The sequence below is a fragment of the Microtus oregoni genome, unplaced genomic scaffold, assembly GCF_018167655.1.
Source record: "Microtus oregoni isolate MIOR12 unplaced genomic scaffold, Mior012 000035F_ref0000213, whole genome shotgun sequence".
NCBI classification, from domain to species: domain Eukaryota; kingdom Metazoa; phylum Chordata; class Mammalia; order Rodentia; family Cricetidae; genus Microtus; species Microtus oregoni.
The window spans coordinates 26,627,215-26,650,607 of NW_024543094.1; the positions used below are offsets into that span (position 1 = coordinate 26,627,215).

At 41.4% G+C, this 23,393-nt stretch overlaps 1 protein-coding gene across 2 annotated transcripts in view; it reads right to left on the reverse strand.

Moving 5' to 3' along the window:
• Window positions 1–23,393, reverse strand: part of Nebl (nebulette) — a 347,437-nt gene that overhangs the window by 209,209 nt on the left and 114,835 nt on the right. For both annotated transcript variants that reach the window (XM_041630597.1, XM_041630596.1), the window contains exon 3: window positions 1,263–1,347. In XM_041630597.1, the coding sequence (XP_041486531.1) occupies window positions 1,263–1,347 (85 nt within the window). The remainder of the gene's footprint in view (window positions 1–1,262; window positions 1,348–23,393) is intronic.

A 23,393-nucleotide genomic window follows, 5' to 3' on the forward strand; every position in this document is an offset into this window, starting at 1 on the left:
ATATCAGAAAATAGACATCGGTCCACTAATCAAATGCTTGCAGGAAATGTGGTTAATCCTCTCCTCAGTGTGAGGACAGAGCTTGTGAGGAGAGAGGACCTGCACACCTGACTGATGATAGAGACTCAGAGAGGGATCATGTGGATTGGGTGGAACAGAGAGCTTCATGCTCATGGTTGGCTGTGAATGGGGCCTTGAAGGCTGAGCAGGAATCTCAGAGCAACACTGACTGTCTTTCATCAGCACACAGCTCCCTTTAGACGTGGTGACATGTTTGGTCAGTTGTGGACGGCTTCCGCTCAGCTGACAAGCCAGTACCCATTAGCTCCCTACCAAATGCATAATTTTGGAAATACAAACTGAGAAGGAGCCTGTGGCTTTGTGGAAAGCGGAGTTCATTCTCCCTACCCCAGACACTTGCAGCTGCCTCCTGACAGATAAACAAGGCAGACTGTCTTGCTTTTCAGGAGCACAAAGAACCTGGGCAGCTGATCCAAGGCCACAACTAATGAACGGCTCAAAATATTTCTTCCCTTTTCTCTCTCCCTCGTTCTTCCTTCCTCCCTCCTAGGCACAGTTTTTACTACGTCACTGACCAATAATCGTTCAAGAAGTTGCTCAGCACCTTCCTCTCCTCTGTCAGCCAAGGTAATGATTTTGAATGTGTGTCCTGCACTTTGCATTGAGATCGGGTGTCCCCGTAGAAAACCCTGCCACTCAAAACCCCAGTCCTAGCCCGAGTGCTACAGCATATTGAAGGCAAGTTGGCATCTAAAATGGTTGACTGGGAGCCAATTGTGGCGCTCTAATCTTTGTTCGTGCTGTCAATGTGACATATGAAGGAATACGGAAAGAGTGACAGGATGAAAACAACGCTAGACGCTGGTGTGAGATCCGCAGACAGGGTGTTAGCCCCACGTGAAAGGCAGTTGGGTCAAGTTAACACCTTGTGTTTCCCCCACATTTGCAGTATGGAACAGCTATTTACAAAATGTTTTTAAATATTTAGGATCAAATAAATCAATATTGTTGGGAAACATTTACCCTGACCAGAAGTCATTTACTCGCCCTAGTCCCGTGGGAATAACGAAACTGAAAATATCGGGATGATCCGACAGGGGGAGCAATACAGATGTTCAGCAATTTCGTCCCGAGTGCCCAGGCAGGCCTGCTGCCAGGCTGCACGCTGGACTGTGGCCGGCATGAGCAATGCTATGGCGACATTCTCCGAAGAGTGGCTAAAGAGGCCTCCTGCATGTTACCTGGCTCTGCAGTTCGCTCTGTTGCTTCAGGCGAAGGTTTTCAGGCGTGTCCGCCACCGTGGTGAAGGACTGCTTTGGGTAGTGTCTGTGAAGAAACATTTGAAAAGGACATGGTGAATCAAATGCCATAAAGCAATGCTATAAAACCAATGATTTCACCCTTCCCTTCTTCCACACTAGAAGAGGGACTGGTACCCTTGGATAAAGTCATGGCTGTCATTATTCTAGACCCCATCCCTTCTCAAGACCCTTTGTCACTAGTTTTTTTTTTTCTTTCTCTCTCCTGAAACTTAAACCTCAGACCCTGTTCAGCTAGATCCTAGATCCTCCTACCAAGCACCAGATCCTGCTTGTAACTCCCCGACTTTTATTGCACAGGCCTTCAGCCCATCTATTACTCTAACGTGTGGACCATCTTCCAGGCTTCAGCCAAATTTCCTTCAAAAGTGCCTTCACTTCGCTGTCTTTGTTCATCTCCTCTCCAGCTCTCAGCACAGCTCTGCAACAGGCTTAAAGTTCTTTCTAGAAGCTTATCTCTCCCAAGTGTCAATGACTTCCCATGGAAACATCTAGTAGGTATCTTTTAGCCCTCTTGCTTAGCCATCCCTCTATTTTGAAATGTGTTTCCTTCTCAGTTTCTGTGTGTCCTGTCCCCCCACCCCAGTCCCAGCCTGGCTGCTCCTTCCTCCAGTTCCTTCTTCGCTCTGGTCCTCTGAGGTCTTCTTTCATATACCCCACCTCAGGCACCTCACATGGCTGTCCTCCACTCAGTCCACACCACTCCCTATGAGATCTCAACCCGTTCCTGCAGCTTTTAGGCCTGCTATTTATTGGTTTCGTTTCAACCCAGTTTTCAGATTCAGGGGCGTTTCCCTTTGAACATCCCACATCCACCACACACTCAGTCGCACTGTGACTCGGCCACTCATCATCTCTCCCAGCCCTATAGCAAATGCCTCCTGATTCCTCCTTTTTGTTGGGACTGAAATAAATAAGTTGGGTATCTCGGGGTAACTCTAACACCTCCTATATTAACCAACTGCCATCTCTATCTGATACACACACACACAAACACACACACACGTGTGCAATACAATATTTGCTGCTCTTGCCCTTCCTACCTAAATTGTTGAAATAAATGATCCAAATGCAAATCTGGTTACTTTATCAAGTAAAACTTTTCACTGGTGCAATAATGTCCTGGTGATCTTAGCATCAAGTCCAGGCTCCTGTTCTTCAAGGACCCTGTGTCCAGCCGTCTCGAGAGCTCTCTCTCATTCCATGCTCTGGTGAGTTCACCCCTCTTGTTCCCATCTCCCTTGGAAATGCTATTCCTCTTGCCTGGAACATCTATCTGCTTCCCAGTCCACTTCCCTTGCTAACTGTGATTATCTTTCAGGTCTGGCCTGATGTCATGCTCTCTGGGAAGCATCCCTGGCCTCCCAAGCTGGGTAAGAAGAGGCTCTGGATAGACTTTCCTCCCCTTGCTACAGTGCCCCGCATCTTCATTCATGTTTTCTGACTAGTCTCCCCTACCCCCTCTGATGAAGGCTCTATGGCAGCACGAACTGGCTGTCCTGTCCCTGGTCAGAGTACATTCCTGGCATGATCTCCATTCCTACTGGTGCCTGGCTCACAGTGTGAGCTCAGTAAATATTTGCCTGGGGTGGGGGACAAAAGTGCAGGAATACAATCAGTAGAGTGACTTCTAGTGTTCTCCAGCACCATAGGGTGCCTATGATTGACAACGATTAATTAGCTATTTCCAGATAGTAGAGAGGAAATGATAAATTTGTGTGGTGTGACAGATACACCAATGACCCTGAACTGATTGTTATACATTGTGTGCAAGCATGGAAAGGCCATTTTGTACACATAAATACATGAAACTTATTATTTGTCGATTAAAGATAAGCATGACAAATATTTCAGACAGAAGAAATGGAGGAATGGAAAGGAAACAACCAAGCCTAAGAGATCAAGATGAGCCACAGGAAAGGTCTGGCCTGGCATGTGATATAGATATACATTGTCACACTTGGACACACATGAAGCTTGCCCTTCGATGTGACCTTCAGGAGGTGGGAAAATGGTATTTCCTCCCTTCATGTGGTCCTCTCCACTCATAACGCACTCAGCTGAAACATACGGGGCACGTCTACCTAATGTGGCCCCATCTACACAAAACCCGCTCCTCCAAGAATGTGTTCCTTCCTCCCACCTCCCTGGCCCCTTCTTTGCTGATGTTCAGCTGGGTCTCTTTCTGTGATTTCTCCAACTCTTCCCATGCCTCATGGTTTTGAGTTCTACTTTCCTTGCATAAGGTTCTTTTTACATCCCTGTCCCTGCGTCCTGGGAGAACACTGATGGAGGAATCCTATGTTAGCACAAATAAACTCTCTAGAACCTGCTCAATGTGCACTAGCACTTATGAAATTAATATTAAGTATTTTTGCAGCCTTGTATAATGAAATACATAGCGGGAAGATCTATATTCACCTGTCTAGCATCCTCCAATAATAATCCCACAGAGTCCATGTTTCAGGAAACTGAAGTTAACCCCATAACTACTGGAATCACTTTAACTATTTTCCACTAGCATTCTTCAAAAGTCTTTGTAATTTTCTTGCCTTCTCTGAGCACATACAAATCCAATTTACATTTTCCCATGACAGTTTGGAGCTGTGTTGATATCAGATCGTGATAAAATAGAATCATTCTTTCAAAGTTTACAAAGACAGTTGGCCTAAACTGTTCAAGTTCATTGTGTTTTTCCTAGCCTGATATGTCAAGAAATCATTTCTGCTGTGGTCCTGAGTCCCTAGGGTCATCTTTCCTTCTCCTGACTTAGACTAAGAAAGTACACAGTCAGGTTGCAGATCGGCAGATTCACTGGCTATATAGAGAAGCATCTGCAGTAGATAAGGAATCAGCCACTCCTGTTGACTCTCCTGCAGAGACTCCCTGGGGACCAGGCCTCTCTAAGGACAACTCTGGCACTGTGCTCCAGACAACAGACAGGTCAAGAAGAACAGCCAGCTCCACTGGGATATGGATTAAATGTTGAACTTCAATAGACTTTATATGTAGCAACTGTTGATTGACATTTTTAAGGACTGTAAAAAGAATTTACCAAGATTTTTCACCAAGATATTCTATGCTGTGCCATGAAGTTTCACTGAAGGGATAATCTGCAGGCTCTCTGTTGTTTGAACTGTGATAGAATGCACTCTCGCATGTGTGTCCAACTGTTAGCCGGCTCAGCCCCGGCTGCACCCACATGCAGGTGAACTCATTCGGGATGGGAAGGCATTCTTTACGAGGCAACTTCTCACCTGTCAATCACATTAAGGTGAAAAATCGCATGAGCTTTTCAAGCTAATGTTGATACAAACTGCCTTCCTGCCTGTGCTCAGGGTTCCTGTTCATAAGGCAAAAATGATTTACTGGGTACCATGCACCCTCGCTGGCCACTCAGGCTTCTGATTTTGAAATATTTCATGAAAATCACCTATTCTTACCATTAGACTTTATAATGAGAAAATGGAATGGATTTGAACTTTAAAAATATATGCATATAAAGAAACATCACTTTTCTATGTCTGAACTTAGCAGCACATATGAAGTCCTATTTAGAAAGAGGGTTCGAAAACAACTGAAAATGTGGGTGTTTTTTTTTAGAAGACACAGTTTGCTAACCTGATTACAAAACAGCAGACTTCCTGACAGGTTGTGCAAAGCTACAGTTACATTTACAACTATAAAAAGATGCCAAGATATCACACTTTTTCCAATATCCTTTTCAATCCTGCCATTCAGGGATTTTTTTTTTTTCATAGTAGGTTAATCTATATATAACTTGCTCTAAAGACTGTGACTAAATTAAATTATCCAAAATCTCATTGCGGAAAGAAAAGTCTAGTTTACTCTATTTATTTACTTACTTATATGTACATATATGCATATATGTATGTATAAGGCATGCATATGTGTGTTTATGCATGTGCAAATCTGTGCCTATGGAGGAGGAAGTCAGACAAGCAGGGCTGTCTGCTTTGTTCTTTGACACAGAATCTCTTGTTGTTCTGGGTCTCGTGAGTTAGGCTCGGCTAGCTGGCCAGTAAGTCCCAGGAACCCTGTCCCCATTTGTGCCGCATTGGGATTAAAAGCCCACACAATTGCACCCAGCTGCTCTTAAACACAGGCTCTGGGTCATCATCTCGCGTCCTTGTACTTACACGGCAATCACTTGGCTGACTAAGCTCTCCCTCCAGCCTCCTCCTTTAATCTTATAACCAAACTAATCAATATTGAGGAAGAGAAAGTATTCATGTCAGAAAGGCCTATCACAGGTCATGGGTACTAACACAAATTTAAACCTATAGATTTGACCATTCAGGTCAAAGAGATAGCAAATTTAAGAGTTTATGGTCTTTGAATAAAAATGCTATCAAGAACATATAGAAGAACCTCATGAGCTGAAACCACAAAGCTCAGAAGAAGTAAATGTAATTACAGCACCAAGTGCATTGTATGAAGTGGTGTTTGCAAAGTCAGAGACGTCTCATTTATTTTTCCATACGGGCTAGATCTGAAAATACCATCAAGTGCTGGGTATCTCAAGGTCATAACCATCAGAATTAACCCGACAATCTTGTCTGAACCTAGAGTCTCATCTCCCAGTTTCCCACCATCCAGTCCTACTCCAGAAGAAAAGCAAGCCAGACACAAAATAAAGTAAGAGGCTGGGCGAGCTTGCTGAGAACCCAGGAGAGAGAAATGAAGCATTCCAACCTCAAGGAGCGGCGGTGATACGCAATGAATTTTCACTCCTTCAGCGTTGTGTGTTTAAATAGCTGTGAAAAGATCTTCCCGAAATTAATGTCTTTGGCAAATAAAACAAATAAAATGTATTTCCCAAGCTTGTAAGAAGAAAGTTTTTGTCCTCTGCAACACTAGGAATGAGAACACAGGGTAAAGAGTACAGGGCGTGTGAAATGGATGCTCAGAGAGAAGCAAGAACCAAATCGTTAAAGTAAGAACCATAACAATGAGCGAGGCAAGAGCTTCCAAGTGACACTTTGATCTTGGAGACAGCCAATGTCTGTCTAATTGGACTTGAGGCCAGCTCCCAAGAAGGAAATTCATTCCTCACACTGTAAATCTAGCCGACTTCCTGTAGCTGGTGAGGTCATGAACCCTAGAGGAGAACCGACTGCTGCCACTTTCCTAAGTCAGTCTCATTTTCAGCTGCATTCTAAGTATTTATCCTCACACCCACAGAAAGGCAGAGCCCCCATGCCTCACCGAATGAATTTGTCTTGGCAACAGATGGAGACCATTACAGAAATCTACAACTGGTCAAAATGAAGTGTAGAACCGGCTGCAGGGTGCCTAGCGGTGCCCAGTTGACACACCTATAACATGACCCACGCCTAAGGCTCAGGGAACACTGTGGAAGGGATGTATGAAAGAGAGCAAGGGCCGGAGGACCATAGGTCATGCAGATCTCTTCAAATGATGCCAGGAGTCATAGCGAGTTTTCAGTCTCATGTCTACTGTCAACAACGTTAGTGTTACTACCACTCTCTTCTCTTTGCTCGGCCACAGAGCGGCTTCACACCTCTGTGTATCAGTGGAATACATATTCCTGCCCATCTGTGAGGAGGCTGCTTGAATCACATGACAAAGACTTAGAAACTGAAAGGGACTGTGGATGTGAGACAGTAGTAACCCACTTAGATTTATAAACCTAGGATCCTTCTGCTCGTAGTTAAGGTGAAGGCTGTGCTTCAATCCAATGGTCCTCAACCACTGTCCCCAGAGGACAGTAACAACATGCAGAGTCTGGAGGGGGTTTGGTTGTGCCAGTGAAGATGTATGCGACCAGCATCTAGTAGGTAGAAGTTGAGTCCTAGGTGACCTCCTAAACAATTATGGGACCATGGGATGGTCCTGATGACCCCTGACACAGACCCTTTGTGCCTGGCAAGACATCCTTCTTAAAAAAGTATCTTAACGTATTTTCAAATAATATTTACTTTTTAAAAAAAATGCAACTCTAATTCTTTAGAACATTTTAAGAAGCAGAAGTTATGATCTCATATTACTAAGTTGACTTCTTATCCTGTCTGAGTTATGGGAGCGGCCCCACCCTAGACCATCTTTCATGCTCTGAGTGGCTCCACCAAGAGGGTAATTTCACCCAAAGGACAAAATTAACAACTGTTTCTGGCTGCAGAGAGATGACAGGGGTTTATAGGTAATTTTGAATATTTTCCTCAAACCTGAGTAATTCTGCTTTTTAGAAATAACTCCTATCACTCAAAATAGGAAAGTAGCCCATTATAAATAAACAACCTTGGGGGGAGATCACTTAGGAAGTTAATTAGGAAGGTGACATTTCAGAAAGAAAGAAAATAATTAAAGAAAGACAACGCCAAAAAGTAGTTATGCAAGCAAATGTGTCCACATATCCACATAAGTGCACAGATACACAGTGTGCCTACATAGGCACACAGGCACACGCGTACAGTATGTCTACATGTACACAGAGATACACAGTGTGCCCACACACACACAGGCACACAGTATCAAGAACAAGAACAATGTCAACCAAACACAATGTATCTACATAGACACACAGACACACACATACAGCATGTCCATATGTACACAGAGATATACAGTGTGCCCACACACACGCAGGCACACAGTGTCAAGAATAAGGACAATGTTAACCATCTGAGAACTTGCTAAGACAAATCTAAGAAACTAGACAAGTTGAAAGTATGAAAATTAAAGTATTCAGAGGTCTTTCATAAGAAAAATTAGAATATTATTAAGTTTCAGATTTTGCTTAAATATGTGTGATAAAACTTTATGGATAGCCATAAGGGATAGAATTATCCTTCATAATTCCAAACTTCATGGAAGTGAAAAAGGAAAAATAAAATTTTAAAGCTTCAATACAATAAAAACTGAGAATGGAAGGAAGAAGTTACAACAAATAAACAGGACAGAAATTTAGAAGTTGAGGAAAATAATTCAATAACCATAAAAATGTAATTGGAAAATACTTGCCAGATAAAAGTCTATTACTTCATATTTTTCATTCTACCATAAAACAACTACACTAATATAAAAGAAAATTATTGGTGACAATAAAAGTTATAAGTGTTACACAGTGATAAAGATTGAATTCACCAATGGAAGTGCATCCTAACTGTAAATAAGCCTAATATTAGCCTCAAACATGTTTAAATATCTGTGAACACATACATGACAAAGGAGAAAATGTAAAATTAATAAGGCAAGGGAAATTGGCATATCCACCAACAAAGAAAGATTCCTACATAATTCCCCCAATTATTACTAGGTCAAGAAAACAAATGCAAAATGGATAAAGATATCCAACATGGGAAGTACAGAACTCATGATGATCATGATAATGCCAGGCATGAGGCATCCAGGGCCTCAGGGTATAGGTCAGTGGTAGGCCATTTGCTTAGCATATGAGAAACCCTGAGTTTGATGCTCAGCACCACAAAAAGGAGATTATGTAAGCCTAACATATTGTGGCACTTGCCAATCAAAAAGGGTGTCTGACGTATCAGAGATGGAATGGCTCCACACTGCTTTCCACAGCTCGTGTGGGTAAGGTTTGCATGGTCCCAGTATGCCCTGTGGGAGGAGTGGTGACTCTTCATGATACTGACTTTTCAAAGGACTCCGTCCTGTCCGAATGTGCCTTGCCCAGATTGTATTCATAGTCAGATGTGGCGAGAAAAGATCGTGGTGTGAACCTGGACCGGGAGTCAGAGGGGAATGAACAGAGATCAAAGAAAGAGAACAAGGCTGAGACACAGAGGGACCAAGAATCCCACGTGAACCATGAAAAGGCAGCTGACACTATAGCTGCCTGGAGAAGGAGCCAGGCGGAGCCAGAGCCTCCCCTAGGAAAGGAAACAAGGGGAATAAAGACAGCAGGTGCCTGCAGAGCCATGGAGGCTGAACAGAAGCTGTGCCTACTCACCAAGGGATTGGAGGCCCAGGAAGTGTGGAAGATGGAGCAACTTCAGGCAGAAATATGAACCAGTGAAATTTACATCTATTCGGTGCTGTGTTCTCCAGAAACAAAAATGTGAACAGATTTGTTTAAGGAAGGCCTCCTCAGATGCCTAGACGATCTGAACGCCAGCCAGCTCCAGGCTGCCGCAGCAGGAACAAGAAGCACTGGGCTTCATTGGCTGCCTCCAAGCACTCATTCTCCACCTATCATTGTCTCCCTCACCACAAGCCCAAAGTTAGAAATCTGAACCCCGAAAGGCAAGCCCGGCTTCCTTCACCTGTCCTCCAGGACGGAAGCGCATTTGGATGCACTTGTGTCTTCACTCCCCAGGAAGTGCAAGCACAGTCCTTGCATCCGGTAGACTTTCTTAATTTGGAAACTATAAAAAATATTATTTGAGAAACAGAAAATCCATAAGATTTTCCTCCTTAAAAGAAAAAGTCTGTTCCTGGGACAAGCTGAGGAGTTGGCTCAGAGAATAAAATGCTTGCCTGTCAGGGTGAGGACATGAGTTTGGAGGCTCAGAACCTGTGTGAGAAGCATATTTCAATTTTCAGACAGTAGCCAGAGGGGAGGCAAAGAAGAGGGAAGCCCCAGAAGTGCCCAAGTCGGTTCTCCTGTTGTCTGCAGAGGTGAACAAGAGAGCTGGTCTCAAACAATGTAGGTGAGAACCAACTCCCAAATGTCATTGTCTGACCTTCACATGCATGCCATCACACCGTCCACACACAGAGACATACATACATACATACATACACAGACGCTTCAACTTATACACACACATGCACACACTACAGACACATACATACATACATACATACATACATACATACACAGACCCTTAATTATGAACACACATGCACACACACTACACACACACACACACACACACACACACACACATACATACATAGGCACTGCACACACACACACATTACACACAGACACTACACACACTTAAACATCTGTTTTAAAGTTCTGGGGCTGGAGAGATGGTCCAACAATTAAGAGTAGCTACTGCTTGTGCAGAAGGCCTGGGTCTGGTCCTCAGCACCCATCTAACACCTCACAACGTTTTTAAGCTCCAGCTCCAGGGTTTCCCTGCCTTCTTCTCATCTCCACGGGCACTGCACTTACATGCACAACCCCACACTCAAACACACACATGCACACATAATTAAAAATAAAAATATATTTTCTAAAGTTCCTAGGAAATTTTGTTAATAAGCTGGAAAAATAATCTCATTTGATTTTCTTTTCCAAGTGTATAAGTAAGACTGTATAAATAAAGTTCTCAAATTAAATGTGTGTTAATGTGCCCCAGGGTGTATGTGGAGTTCAGAAGATTCTTGTGACAAGTACATCAAGCCTTCTGCACATTTCCACCAATAATATAATTTGAATAATGATGGAATAATTCCTCCCACTTGATAGGAAGAGACTTTTTAACATAATATATACTGTCAATATGGGCGGGCATCTCTCCATCTAATACAGCCACTGAAAAAGGAATGTGTTGGTAGGCCATTAGCACTACTCAACATTACGCAAAGATATATAATTCTAATCACAACATTTGCTGGGAACTTCAGCTTTCACAGACTTCTTTCCCATGTCCTCCTACGGCACCGATGTGCCATCTGTCCATGCATCTCCCTCCACATGGTAGAATTAAGGATGAGTCATGATCTCATACTTAATTCTGCCACGAATCTTCCCCACAGCACCTCCAGAAACAACTCACACAGAATGCCGCTGGTTACAAAACATCAGTTTTATGACTTAAAAAAAAAAAAGAATTAGAGCAAGCAAATGGGGAATGCCCTTCAAAAAGGAGGCTTATGAGAGCTGCTGATAGATAACATGAAAGCGAAAAATGGATTATGATAATGGAGGCCTCATACATGAAATACAAGCCCCAGCTGAAAGGAGATAGAGAATGCAAACCCTGGCTCTCCAAAGGGCAGTCAATAACCGTCTAACAATTCACCAAATTCTCTGTCTGGCTCCGAGGGTCAAACAACTTGCCACCTATTGATCTACTTGCACAGCAGGGCTCCATTGTAACTCCCCTGGTGCATTCAGAAAGGAAGGCATTATCAAAAGGATTACACAGTCAACCTGACCCACCACACTGGGAAATGCTTATCAGCTGTTGGAACCTGTCACCTAGATTTTGAATTATAGCAGAAAAGGCAAGCTATTAATATGTGTGACCGTGTGTGGTTACACACGCACACGCGCGCGCGCACACACACACACACACCCTCTACATGTTGGTTGAGGAAAAATATGGGCTTCTAGGGAAGACTCTCTTCCCTACATTGTCTCTAATATTGATCATGGGAGTGTACAGACAAGGGAGTATGGGATATCAGTCAAGGGCACTGTTGAGTGCAGCTAAAAAAAGTAGATACAGAGCTGGGATTCAAGAGTCTAAGATACGACTGGAGTCTGAATATATATTAAAACAAAGCTTATAAGAAAAATAGAAAATATGCTCATATATATATTTCTATTTCTATATATATATATAGAATATATATATTTTTTCTATTTCTATATAGAAATTTTCTATTTTCTATATTCTATATATATATAGAATATATATATATTTTCTATTTCTATATAGAAATTTTCTATTTCTATATATATATATATATATATCCCTTTGTTGCAAATAATAATGAATACAGTGCTAACAGGAAAAAATAAAGGCAAAAGAGAATAAATCATCAAAATTCTAGTTTTAAGAAGACACTTATGTAAAACTAGAAATGTAATTTTACTTTCAGCTACATCATTTCCATTAACATCTTCCGGTCTCAGAGACGAATTTGTGGATAAAGTTAACCAATTCAATTGCGGAGGGAAAACAATAATAGTAACAAGAAGAAGATCCACGGCTGGAGTGATGTTTACTGAGCACATACACACTGCACACACTCAGAGCAGAACCACCCTCAGGCACAGCACTCTGCACAGAGCCCCAACGGACCCAACGTTCCTCTGAACACAGTGACCCAGACAGCTGCTGACAAATGGCCCGGACCACAGCATGCCCCTCTGTGTGGCTCACAGAGTCCATTTATTGCAGAGTTTGTAAGAGGCTTGTTTCCTCACTTCTCAGCTATAAAAGCATATATTAACAAATTCAATTCTACTTAGCCATTGCCTCCACTGCAGAATTAAAGAGCTCTCCTTGGGGAGTGTGGGAGACTGTCCAACACACTTCAATTTGTTAGCTTCTAAAGCTGTGTATTAAATTTATTTTAATATGCTTTTTCCAGGGTAAGCAAACTGAGGGAAGAATGGAGGAAGTTAAAACAAAACCAGTATCGTTTGCACCATTATGCGTTAAAGAAAATGAACTGATTATTATGATCTGGTTAACTACTGTGCCCCTGACTGTTCGCTTTGTCTATTCTACACAACTCGCTAAGCAAGCCATAGATAGTCAAGCCTAGGTACTCAAGGCAGAATCTAACTACAAATGTATCAGTTCTTCTTTAAATGCACTTGTTCCTGGTCATTGATTGTACGATTCCACTAAAACTCAATAGGTCATTATACTTCTCCTGGGTTCAGTGCCCCAGGGTAGGAAGAAAAATGTCCAGCCTTAACCTTTTTTATCGAAGGTTAATGACATGGAAAGAGAGAAAAAAAAAAGAGCTTTGTGGATGGTCTGAAGTGAAAGGTTTGAGCTAGGTGCCATGTTTCAAAAGGAACATATTTACTATCCTTCAGATCTCATCGAATATATTAGCTTCCAACTCAAACAGTAAAGCCAAGCACCTCCCATTCAAATCCAAGCTGAGATATTGCTAAATGTACCTTTTCAACTCTTAGACAAACACACACACACACACACACACACACACACACACACACACATATCAACGAGGAAGAGAAAGGGAGAGAGATGACATTGTTTAAAAGAATAAAAGCATTGAAAGTAGAAGGCAGAGACTAAAGACAATCACATAGGATCAGATTGGCGGACAAGCCTGACAGAAGAAGACTCTAGAAATGTCACCAGGGTGACAGTGACCAGGCTATTAAAAGAAGCACATCCTGGCCAGCTGACAAGAGAAGTCCTGCATGCTAATTATGGCTAAAGAAAGAAAGCCATCCACCTGTGGTGTCTGCATTCTAACCAGAGGTCTGGATAATAATGGTGACTGTGAAATGACAGAGACCTCACATCAGATGCTCAGGCATGAAGTGGGGGTACGTACTCCACAAAGCACAACCATCCTTGCTTTGTTTTAGCTGTGTATGTTCCAAGAGCCTGAGGGTTCTCCATTCTGGCCCAGGAAGCTGCCTACCTGCATGCCTAGCCATGTGCCTAGTGAAGCCCTGGAAAGGGTGTCATCTGGATAGAAACTTATCCAAGACACCCTTACTGCTTCATGCTTTGTTCCCAAACTGAATAGACTCTAATGACCCCTCCACTTCCACCCTGATAAAGGAAATCAGCAGCAAAATGGAGAAGCACAAAGATGTAAACAAGAGAGAGAAAGATAGGGGTAAAGGGAACGTGGCTACCTCTGAAAGAAACTGCGCATGTGCAAGAACTGAGTAACCCATTCAAGAGGCCATTCCAACTCTTCCTGCTGAACATCCATCAAGGGGCTCATACCAGCAAAGTGAAATTACTAAAGGGAAAAATGCAAATCAAGACACCAAAAAAACTTGCAGAAAAGTGAAACAAAAATAATTTGTGGAAACTAGTGGTTCACATGGTGTAGAAGTGAGGGTGGAGACAGGTGGATTGCATGGAAGCCATGGAGAGTTTCTCAGAGTGATAAAGTATTCTAGGGGCTGGAGAGGTGGCTTACATAGTGAAGAGCCTGTTGCACAAGCATGAAGACCTGAGCTTTATCCCCAGCACCCATGTAAAAGCCTGGCCCAGCAGTGTCCTGTCCCACAGGTAGGGAAGCTGAGATAGGAAACCTTGGGGCTGACTAGCCAGCCTGTCTCATGAATCAGTGAACTCCAGGTTCAGTGAGAGACTCTGCCTCAAAAAGTAAAATGATAAAGCAATTGAGGAAGATGCCCAATATCACTCTCTGACCTCTATTCACACACATACACACACACACACACACACACACACACACACACAGTGAGAGCATATTATATATTTGATCATGACAATAGTGGTCATTTAACCTCGTTTGTCAAAACTCATATAGCCATATTCTAAACAATTTCATCTTTATGTACTTTAAAAATATTTAACACTTCATCAATTAACTCTGTCTGTGTGTGTACACACAATGGCACATGTGGCAATCAAAGGACAACTAGCAGGATCCACTTCTCTCTTTTCCTATGCAAGTTCCCAGGATAGAACTTGGGTCATCTGGCTTGGCAGCAAGCTCCGTTACCTGCTAAGCCACCTTGTAAGATTTAAAATTTTTAAATGCTTGTATTGGGGTTTTTTTTTCAAATATTTTCCTAATTTAATTTAACTGGCATAAAAAGAAATGGATTTTATTGTGACATTTTCATGTGTATCTAAATGACTGGTAAAGTCAAATAAACAATAAAGAATAACAAATAAACAATCACATTGCAATCTTCGGGTTGAATTAGAGAGGAGAAAACTACAATGAACAAAAATATAAACAATATGAGAGAATAGATAAGAAATCTTTAATCAATTTGATCAGAAAATTGTAAATTAAAAACTGTAGTCAATAAAGAAATGTTTCCATCTTTATCCCCAAAGACTCAAAAGAAAGAGATACACCTTGTCAAACCTACTATAAGGAGTGTTTCACATCCCAAAGCAAAAACCTGAGAGGAGAAAGAAGGAACAGAGCAATGGGAGTGGGGGCAGTTTAGCTACAACACTGGGATACTGACGATCTTCTGATCAACCAGATGGTGTCCATCTATGTTTCAGGTGAGATAGAGTTCCACCCCGCCTAACTATGAAGACAAAACCGAGACATTTCAACCAAGGAGAGACTCAAGCTTACAACTCACAAGCCCTGTGTTTAAAAATAATTCAATATAGGGCATTTTCTGTTCAAGAAAGGATTCCAATGGTACAAGTTCAATGTCAGCTAAAAGTGATCATACATGGGGTTTTCAGAGCTTGAGCTAGCACCCGTGTCTCACCTCACAGTTCAGTGCACACAACGTGTGGAAAATGAACATTTCCAGGGCACTTCCTGTGATACTTTGTATGTTCCATTGATGCCCAGTAAATGTTTCTTATTCTGATCTATTCCCTTTCTTTTTGAAATACTGATTTTGACCTACTAAACCAATGCCAAAGCCACAATTTAAAAAAAAGACCTAAGCTGGAGAGAAGGCCCAGTGGTTTAGAGCACTAGTTGCTCTTTCAGAGGACCCAGGTTCAATCCCCAGCACCCAACAATCCATAACTTCAGTCCCTTTTTTTGACACCCTCTTTTGCCTGCCACAGGCACTGTATGCACATGATGCACAGACATGAATTTGGGCAAAACATCCATACACTTAAAAATGAATAAATAGTAATAATATATATTCACAATATATATATACACATACAATATATATATATATATACAGAGACACAATAAAATAGATATACATAGTTAGTCATCAAGAATTTGAGAGCCCTCCTTCAGACCCTCTCTTTGCTAGAAAAGTAGAATTAAGTATCCAATATTAGTCTTTAAATTGCATTTTCTACCATTACTATAGGATAATATGACTTTACAGCTCTATTAGTTTAAAATATCTTGCACCTCCCTTTTAGTTTTATAATACATAGAAGTGAGTGTATTTTATCAGAGATGCTTGCTTGCTTTCTTGCTCGCTTGCTTGGTTTGGTTTTGGTTTTTTGAGACACGGTTTCTCTGTAACAGGCCTAGCTCTCCTGGAGCTAGCTCTTGTAGAACAAGTTGGCCTCAAACTCACAAAGATTTGCCTGCCTCTGCCTCTCAAGTAATGGATTAAAGGTGTGTGCACCACAGCCTGGCCATCAGAGCTATTTTTAATGATGTTTTCTTTCCATATGATGAATGAGAAATAGGAATAGGAAATGTTGCCAGGTACCACAACAGTGACAGAGGGAGAGAAACAGAATACAGGGTCTTTGCTATGTGGGGTGCTCCTCTGTGGAAGAGGTTCCATGGTAGATGACTGTATGGCTAGAATATGCTTTTGAAACACCAGCCAAGATTTTTTTCCTCCCTGTATATCTTCCCTGTCTCCAATCTCTGACCTCTCTTTGCAGAGGCCACAGTCAAGGCAATGGGAGACTGGGCGTTGGGAAGCAATGGTTCCAAACAGGTGCTGCATCATTCTTTCCTAATGTCCAAAGCCATGAAGAATCGTGAAGTGTCCTTGAGGAAAAACTACATAGAATATTTTCAGGATACTATTACTCAGAACAGGAAGTGAAAACAAGAGTGTAGTGTGGGCCTGTATCATACTAAAGAGTTCAGAGCCCCCAGGTCCAGGCAGAAAGTCCATCAACAGCACAAAGAAACAGAACCCAACAAATGCAGACTATACAGGGCTGGGAGCATTCCAACATAGGAATGGAAACGCAAAGGTATAAGGGACAGCTCAGGAGTGACCTCTATTGGCTCAAGATTGAGACTAGGCCATAAAATCAAAGATGGGGCTCCTATAAGATCCTGGCTGTACACAACTCCTGACAACATAGTTAGATCACTGGGAAATGGGATAAGAAGACATAGACTTTCAGAAGTTGTCGTGAAATTTGAGTTAGGAAAATTTAGGATAAGGATGGCTTGAATAAATGTCATGGGAAAACAAAAGTCATTGTGGTACCCTTCCGTACACACTGAACACTTCCCGTCACAGCTTTTCCTCCTGATGAGCCAAATGTACATAAGATTTTCCTGTAAAGAGTATTTGGGCACTATGGGATGGCTCAGCAGATAAGGGCACTTGACACCAAGTTTGATGACCTAAGTTCTATATCTGGGACCCAAGGTAGAAGGAGAAAACCAACTCCCAAAGTTGTCCTCTGACTTTCACAAGCACAGAGTAGCACATGCATGCACTCATACACACACACACACACACTTGCACATACACACATATGCGCACACACACACACTGCTACCACCAACATCAACACCGCTGCCACCACCACTACCACCATCATCATCACATTGTCAAAAACGAGGGTTATTTGCATGATATATACTTCCAGTGTCATTTTTGTGTGATTCTATTTTGTAGGCTCAACTGACAGGCCAAATCCTGGAAAACAATAATTACTGCTTAAATGTAAGGATTATAAGCTCTTTAATTATTAAAATGGTAAACAACTATAGATACAACACAATAAAGAAAAGCTTCAGAGTGTCCTTAATCAATATTAAGAGTTTAAAGCAATCCTTAGATCAAAAGAGAATTGCTATTTGGAATCTCTGTTGCAGAAATTTTCTGTTACTTAGACCGTACACATTCCCAACCATAAAATAAAGTAAACATTATACGTTAAAGAATTCTGATTTCAGATGAGGCTTTGCTCGCTTGAGAGATCCTCAAAGTTCAGACCAAAAATAATAACAATAAAGTGAATACTTTGCTCAATTGAAAAAAATCTTTGAGGACTTTTTTTCTAAATTTGCAAACGCTAAATGAATGGGTCCCAGATAGAGTATCCAGTCAATGAGAGGTGAATGATTGATGGGAGCTCCAACCTAAACAAGGAAAACCTGCTAATAGATTCATAATTTGATGACCTTATTAAGATATGGTGGAAATTAGAAGTAGAGCTAAAGGAAGCAATCACAGGGGTGTCTTCTGAAGAGATTGTTTTTTGCCAGCCCCTGACTGCCTCTCTGCTTCCTGCCCACGACAAGGTGAGCAGCTCTTCTTTGGTATATGCCTGACCATGCCAGTCTGCTTCACAACAGCCTGAAGACAATGTAGCCAAATTGCGATGGACTGAAAACTGAAGCCATGAGCCAAGAGAAATCTTTCCTCTTTTGGGTTTTGTTTCTGTTTTCAGTGTTCAGTGTTGTCTTTAGGTACTTTGTCAGAGGAAAAAATGACTAGCATAAAGCACAGTACTGTGCACACTCGGGGGTTAGTTATAGCTATTGTATCTATGGGAAACAACACTGTGCAATAACATACTATGATGCAGCTCTTCCAACTCTGTCTTAGTCACTGTTCTTTTGCTGTGAAGAGGCACAATGACCACGACAACTCTTACAAAGAAAAGTGTGGGGTTTAGTCTATAATCATCATGGTGGGGAGCATGACAGCATACAGGAAAGTACTGGAGCAGTAGCTGAAAACGACATCCTGATCTGCAGGTAGAGAGAGAGACTGGGCTTGGTTTGGGCTTTTAAAACCTTAAAGCCCACCCCAAAGTGACACACTTCCTTAAACAAGGCAACATCTACTCCAACAAGACCACACCTCCTAACCTTTCTATTCCTTTCTAACAATTTCACACTCCCTGGTGACTAAGCATTCAAATATGAGTCTATGGGAAGGGGTATTCTTATTCAAGCCACTACAAAATTCAAATTTTATAGTATTAAGTTGAAAGCTTGAACCTGCCCAGGGTTAAGAGTATTTCTCACCATGATCCTTTGCTCCCCAGAGTATCCATTGTTAAATACTGACCAATATGCCTTTAGAGTCTTCTTGTAAAACATAAGGTCTTTGTTTTGTTGTTTTGTTTGTTTACTTGGTTGTTTGTTAAAAATCTTTTTTTGAAACACCATCTCACTATGCAGTTCAGGCTTGCCTCGTATTCATAACCTCCTACCTCAACCTCTCCAGGGGTGGGATTGTAAACACATTCCACCACACCTAGCTGATCACAGACTCTAAGCTGTGCGGTTCTCACTTTCCTCTGATAAGAATTACACATTAATTTTGGTTAACAGAAGCCAATATCTTTCACAAAGTCTTTACTTTTACTTAGAAAATTAAATCACCACATGAAAAGTAAAAGTAGTCTAATGCCATTAAGCCATTTAATTATGTCCTTTTGATAATAAGGTAAGAGTTGCTGTGAAATAAAAGAGGTGGTGAGAAAGAAAAGGGGTCTAGACTGCAGTGTACACAAACGAGGAAGGATATGTTCTAGATAGACTCCTCCCATAACCCACTCATAGAGCGGCCTCTTCAGAGTTTAGTCTGAAGAAGTATTTCTCTCCTGTGTTGGAAGTAATTGCATCTTTAGAAAGGGTCTGAGCTAACACCCATTCCTCAATGCATACTCTCATTCTTCCTTAGGATGCTACATTCAGCAGATGGTACAGGCATTTTTTATGTGTTTCCTCTTTCAATAAAATAGAGCAACACCAACCAGTTGTCACCCTACAAAAAGACAGCCCTCAATGTAGATTAATTTAGAAGCAGCCTTGTCAGGGTTTTGAAAGCCTGTAATCTTACAAAACTCTAAGATCTTCAAGTGTACTTTCTATGAACAATAAACAGGATAATTAGCCTTCTTTCCTTGAGTCTTGAACATTCTCAATGAAGCGGGACAATCGGGAGACTCTATTCTTCACTTTTACAAAGTAATGTATTCGGGACTCATACTTGTGCATAGAGACAAACATGTGATGAAGGTAATGATCTTTTAAATTGTATTTATCAACTAAAATTTCTGTTCATTCAAGATAGAATTATAGACAGGCGTATTTTCATGCCACCAGACTTCCAATGATGAGGTCTATGTCCTCATTAAAACATCCCTTAAACTGGAACACAAGGTCTCTCAAGCATTCATTCCTTCAACCAATAATTATCAGGTATCTAATAATAAAATTACAGTTTATTCAACATAGATGCTTCAGACTATACAATAACATATAGAACTGTGTATCTGTCTTCTATTGTTGTCAATCAAATATAAAATAAAATTTAAAGTGGGAGGAAAGAATTATAAAGTAAGGTACACACCCACTAATCACTAATCTTGATACTAAATGTGTGTATGCATTAGTATCAAAAGATCTTTCTACAGATTTCTCTTGATAAAGGAGATGTTTGTATATACAAAAAACTGATGCTAGATAGAATGATTTCAGACAAAGTTTCCTAGTGTCCTATGAAAAACAAAATCCATTTGATATTAATAAATAAAAAGGTTTTAAAAGAACAAAACAAACAACAACAAAAAATCATACTCTGCATGTATTGGGGCAATGGGGAATCAACAAAGTTCAAGAGGACTTTTCAGCAGTTCCCAGACTTACCTTCTCTTTCCAGGACATCTTCCACACCTAGTGTTCTGTGGAGCACATCCTGAAAAATGCTGACTCACATAAAACTTTACCCTATGTATTTAAATAGAAAAGGAACGAATGCTTCCAAAGCTAGAAGGAAAATTACCATGACTTTTGACAAACTCTCCTCAGTCCTGAGGCTTTGTTGTGGGATATTTGTACACTGTGTGAAGAAGCGTCAGTGTGATTGGTTTAATAAAGGGCTGAATGGCCAATAACTAGGCAGGAAGAGGTGAGGAGGGGCTTCTTGAGACAGAGAGAACTCTGGGAAAAAGAAAAGCAGATTTTCCAGCCAGAGAGGGAAGAGAAGGTGCAAAATGGGAGAAAGTTTAACGCCACATGACATAATGAGTTACTTTAAGTTATAAGAGCTAGTTGAAACAAGCCTAAGCTAAAGGCTGACCTTTCATAACTAACAAGAAGTCTCTGTGTCATTATTTGAGAGCTGGCAGTACAGAGAAAGACTTGTCTCTCCTTTGGTGTTTCTCCTCACTGTGAGTTTCTCCTCACCGTGAGCTTCCCCACTCTTTACAGCCCTGCTCAAATGTTCCTGCCCCTTGACTTACTTGTGTCCCCTCAGCTGCACTCACTGCACCCCTGCAGCCTGCTCACGATAGCCCATTCTATATCTCCATGCATTTGTGAGCTCCTTGCTGCCCATTTCCTGCATGCTTGCCTGGGGAGGAAAGGGAGCATTCAAAACATGTTTAGTGGCTAAGGAAATGTCTCAACAACTGACTAACCTGAAGGATGTCACTAAACCCTCCATTGGAAACTGGTGAAAGGATGGAATTAGCCTGAGATACAGACAGTCTCAGAATGCTGCAGACGCCATCGCTAAAATGAAGACTAAGCTTCCACTTTAAATATATCTGGCTTACCATAGGCATCTATAAATTATTAAGATTAAACTTCATCTCTAAGATTCCTTATAATCATTTCATTGACTCTGGTACAGCTTAAAAAGTTGGTGACATTTTATGGCAACTTAATTGTAGAGGTTACCTCAGTAAATTAATAGAATCCAAAAGGGTAAAATCAGAGATTAAATCTGACCACTCGTGTACTGAACAACTGGGAAATTCAATTTACACATTTCGAGACAATGTTCTTTTTCTTTTATTTGTTTTTTTATGTGTTACAGCCTCAGTCTGACAACTGAAGCCACTGACAACGGAATGCACACACACAACTTGAATGGACTGCATGACACTCCTAAGACACTGAAGAATTAGGAAATGTCCAGTATCTTAAATGATCCGCTTTCATCCAGAAATGAAGGCACTAGGTTGGGGCCACAGCCCAGCAGTAAGGCACAAAGGACTGAGCTTGTGCTTTGGTACTACAAAAGCCCCAGTACCACACACAAAAAGAGGAGGAGGACTGACAGGAAGAGGAAGAAGAGGAAGAATATTTAAGTAAAACTAAAGGTGCCCAAAAAACTGAATAGAAGAAAACAAGCAGTGACAAAGCACCTGCATAATCAGTTCTCAGAGCAAACACCTATGGAAGGAAGGGTTTCTTCTAGCCCTGGCTTTCGGGAAACAGTCCATCCTGGTGAGGAAGATGTGGCAGAGGGAGAAGCCTGGTTAGAAGCAGCAGGAGAGTGTGCTGAAGCTTCTGGTGGCCTCTGGGCCTGAGAACCAGGCTTGGGCTGTATCTTCAAAGGCCCACACACAGTGACCATGTCTGCCAGGCAGGCCCCTTATGCTATGGCTTCCCTTTTTCCAAAAACAGTGATCCCGACCACGAGACAAGCATTCAAATACATGAGCCGGTAGAGAACAGTTCTGTTCCAAACCATAGCAATAACCAAAGGAGAAAATGCCTTTTTTTTTTTTTTTGGATGAGAAGGGCAATAGAATTCAGCTCTAGTCCACGGTCTCTTAGAGCGTTGTATTCTCAACAGGATTAACAGGATTAAAATGTTGGCTGACAGCCAAGCGGCCTTTTCAGATACAATAGAAGTTGACCCCTGAGCCATAAACTTCAACTCTGGGGAAGGATGACATCACATCGCTAGCCGCTTTTTCCTAATGCTCTCATTGCTTAAATACCTTGTTGATTTACTCAAGAGCAAGCACAGAAGATGACTCCATGTTCTACACATTGATTATGACTGTGAACAAACGCGTAACAGTTAAGAAATTCCTCCGTCAGATGTCTGCCAATTCTTGAACCTGTCCCATCCGTTCCTGTAACTCTATATCTACAGGCGAGATCAAGTCAGACGGATCTGAAGATAGCAGAAATATCCATAGGATTCAATGTTTTATTTCTGCAGAAAAGTCTAGCAATATGTAACTTGTAGTTCCCCTAAATTCATTCAACCATAAGCTAATCTTATATTTAATGTCTCCCCAAATAAGGTTTTAAAATGCATTTTAAGTTCATTCTCCTTTGTCCCATTAATAGATTAAGTTACATAAATAAGTATTAATGAAGCATATATTCATAGTAGGGAATCCACCAATGTAATGAAGTTTTATTAAAAAATTGGTGTCTAAAATAACTGCTACATGAAAAAGAGTCTTCACCCTTATTTTAGCACCAGCTAGCTCTCGTCAGCCTGTGCTTCCTCACGCAGAAGTCCCCTTTCCTCATACTGTAGAGATGGTCCGTGTTGCCCTGCATACCTGAGTGGTACTGTCAAAGGTTTTCACTGGAATAAGTTATGAAGGAAGACATGAATTCCAAGTATTATTCACTTTACCAGGAGGATTAGCTCTCCACCATCCTCCCCCATCCCATCCCTTACGTTACGACTGTATAGACTGTAAATCTCCCTTGGTAGGACACGCAAGTACCACAGGGTAATTA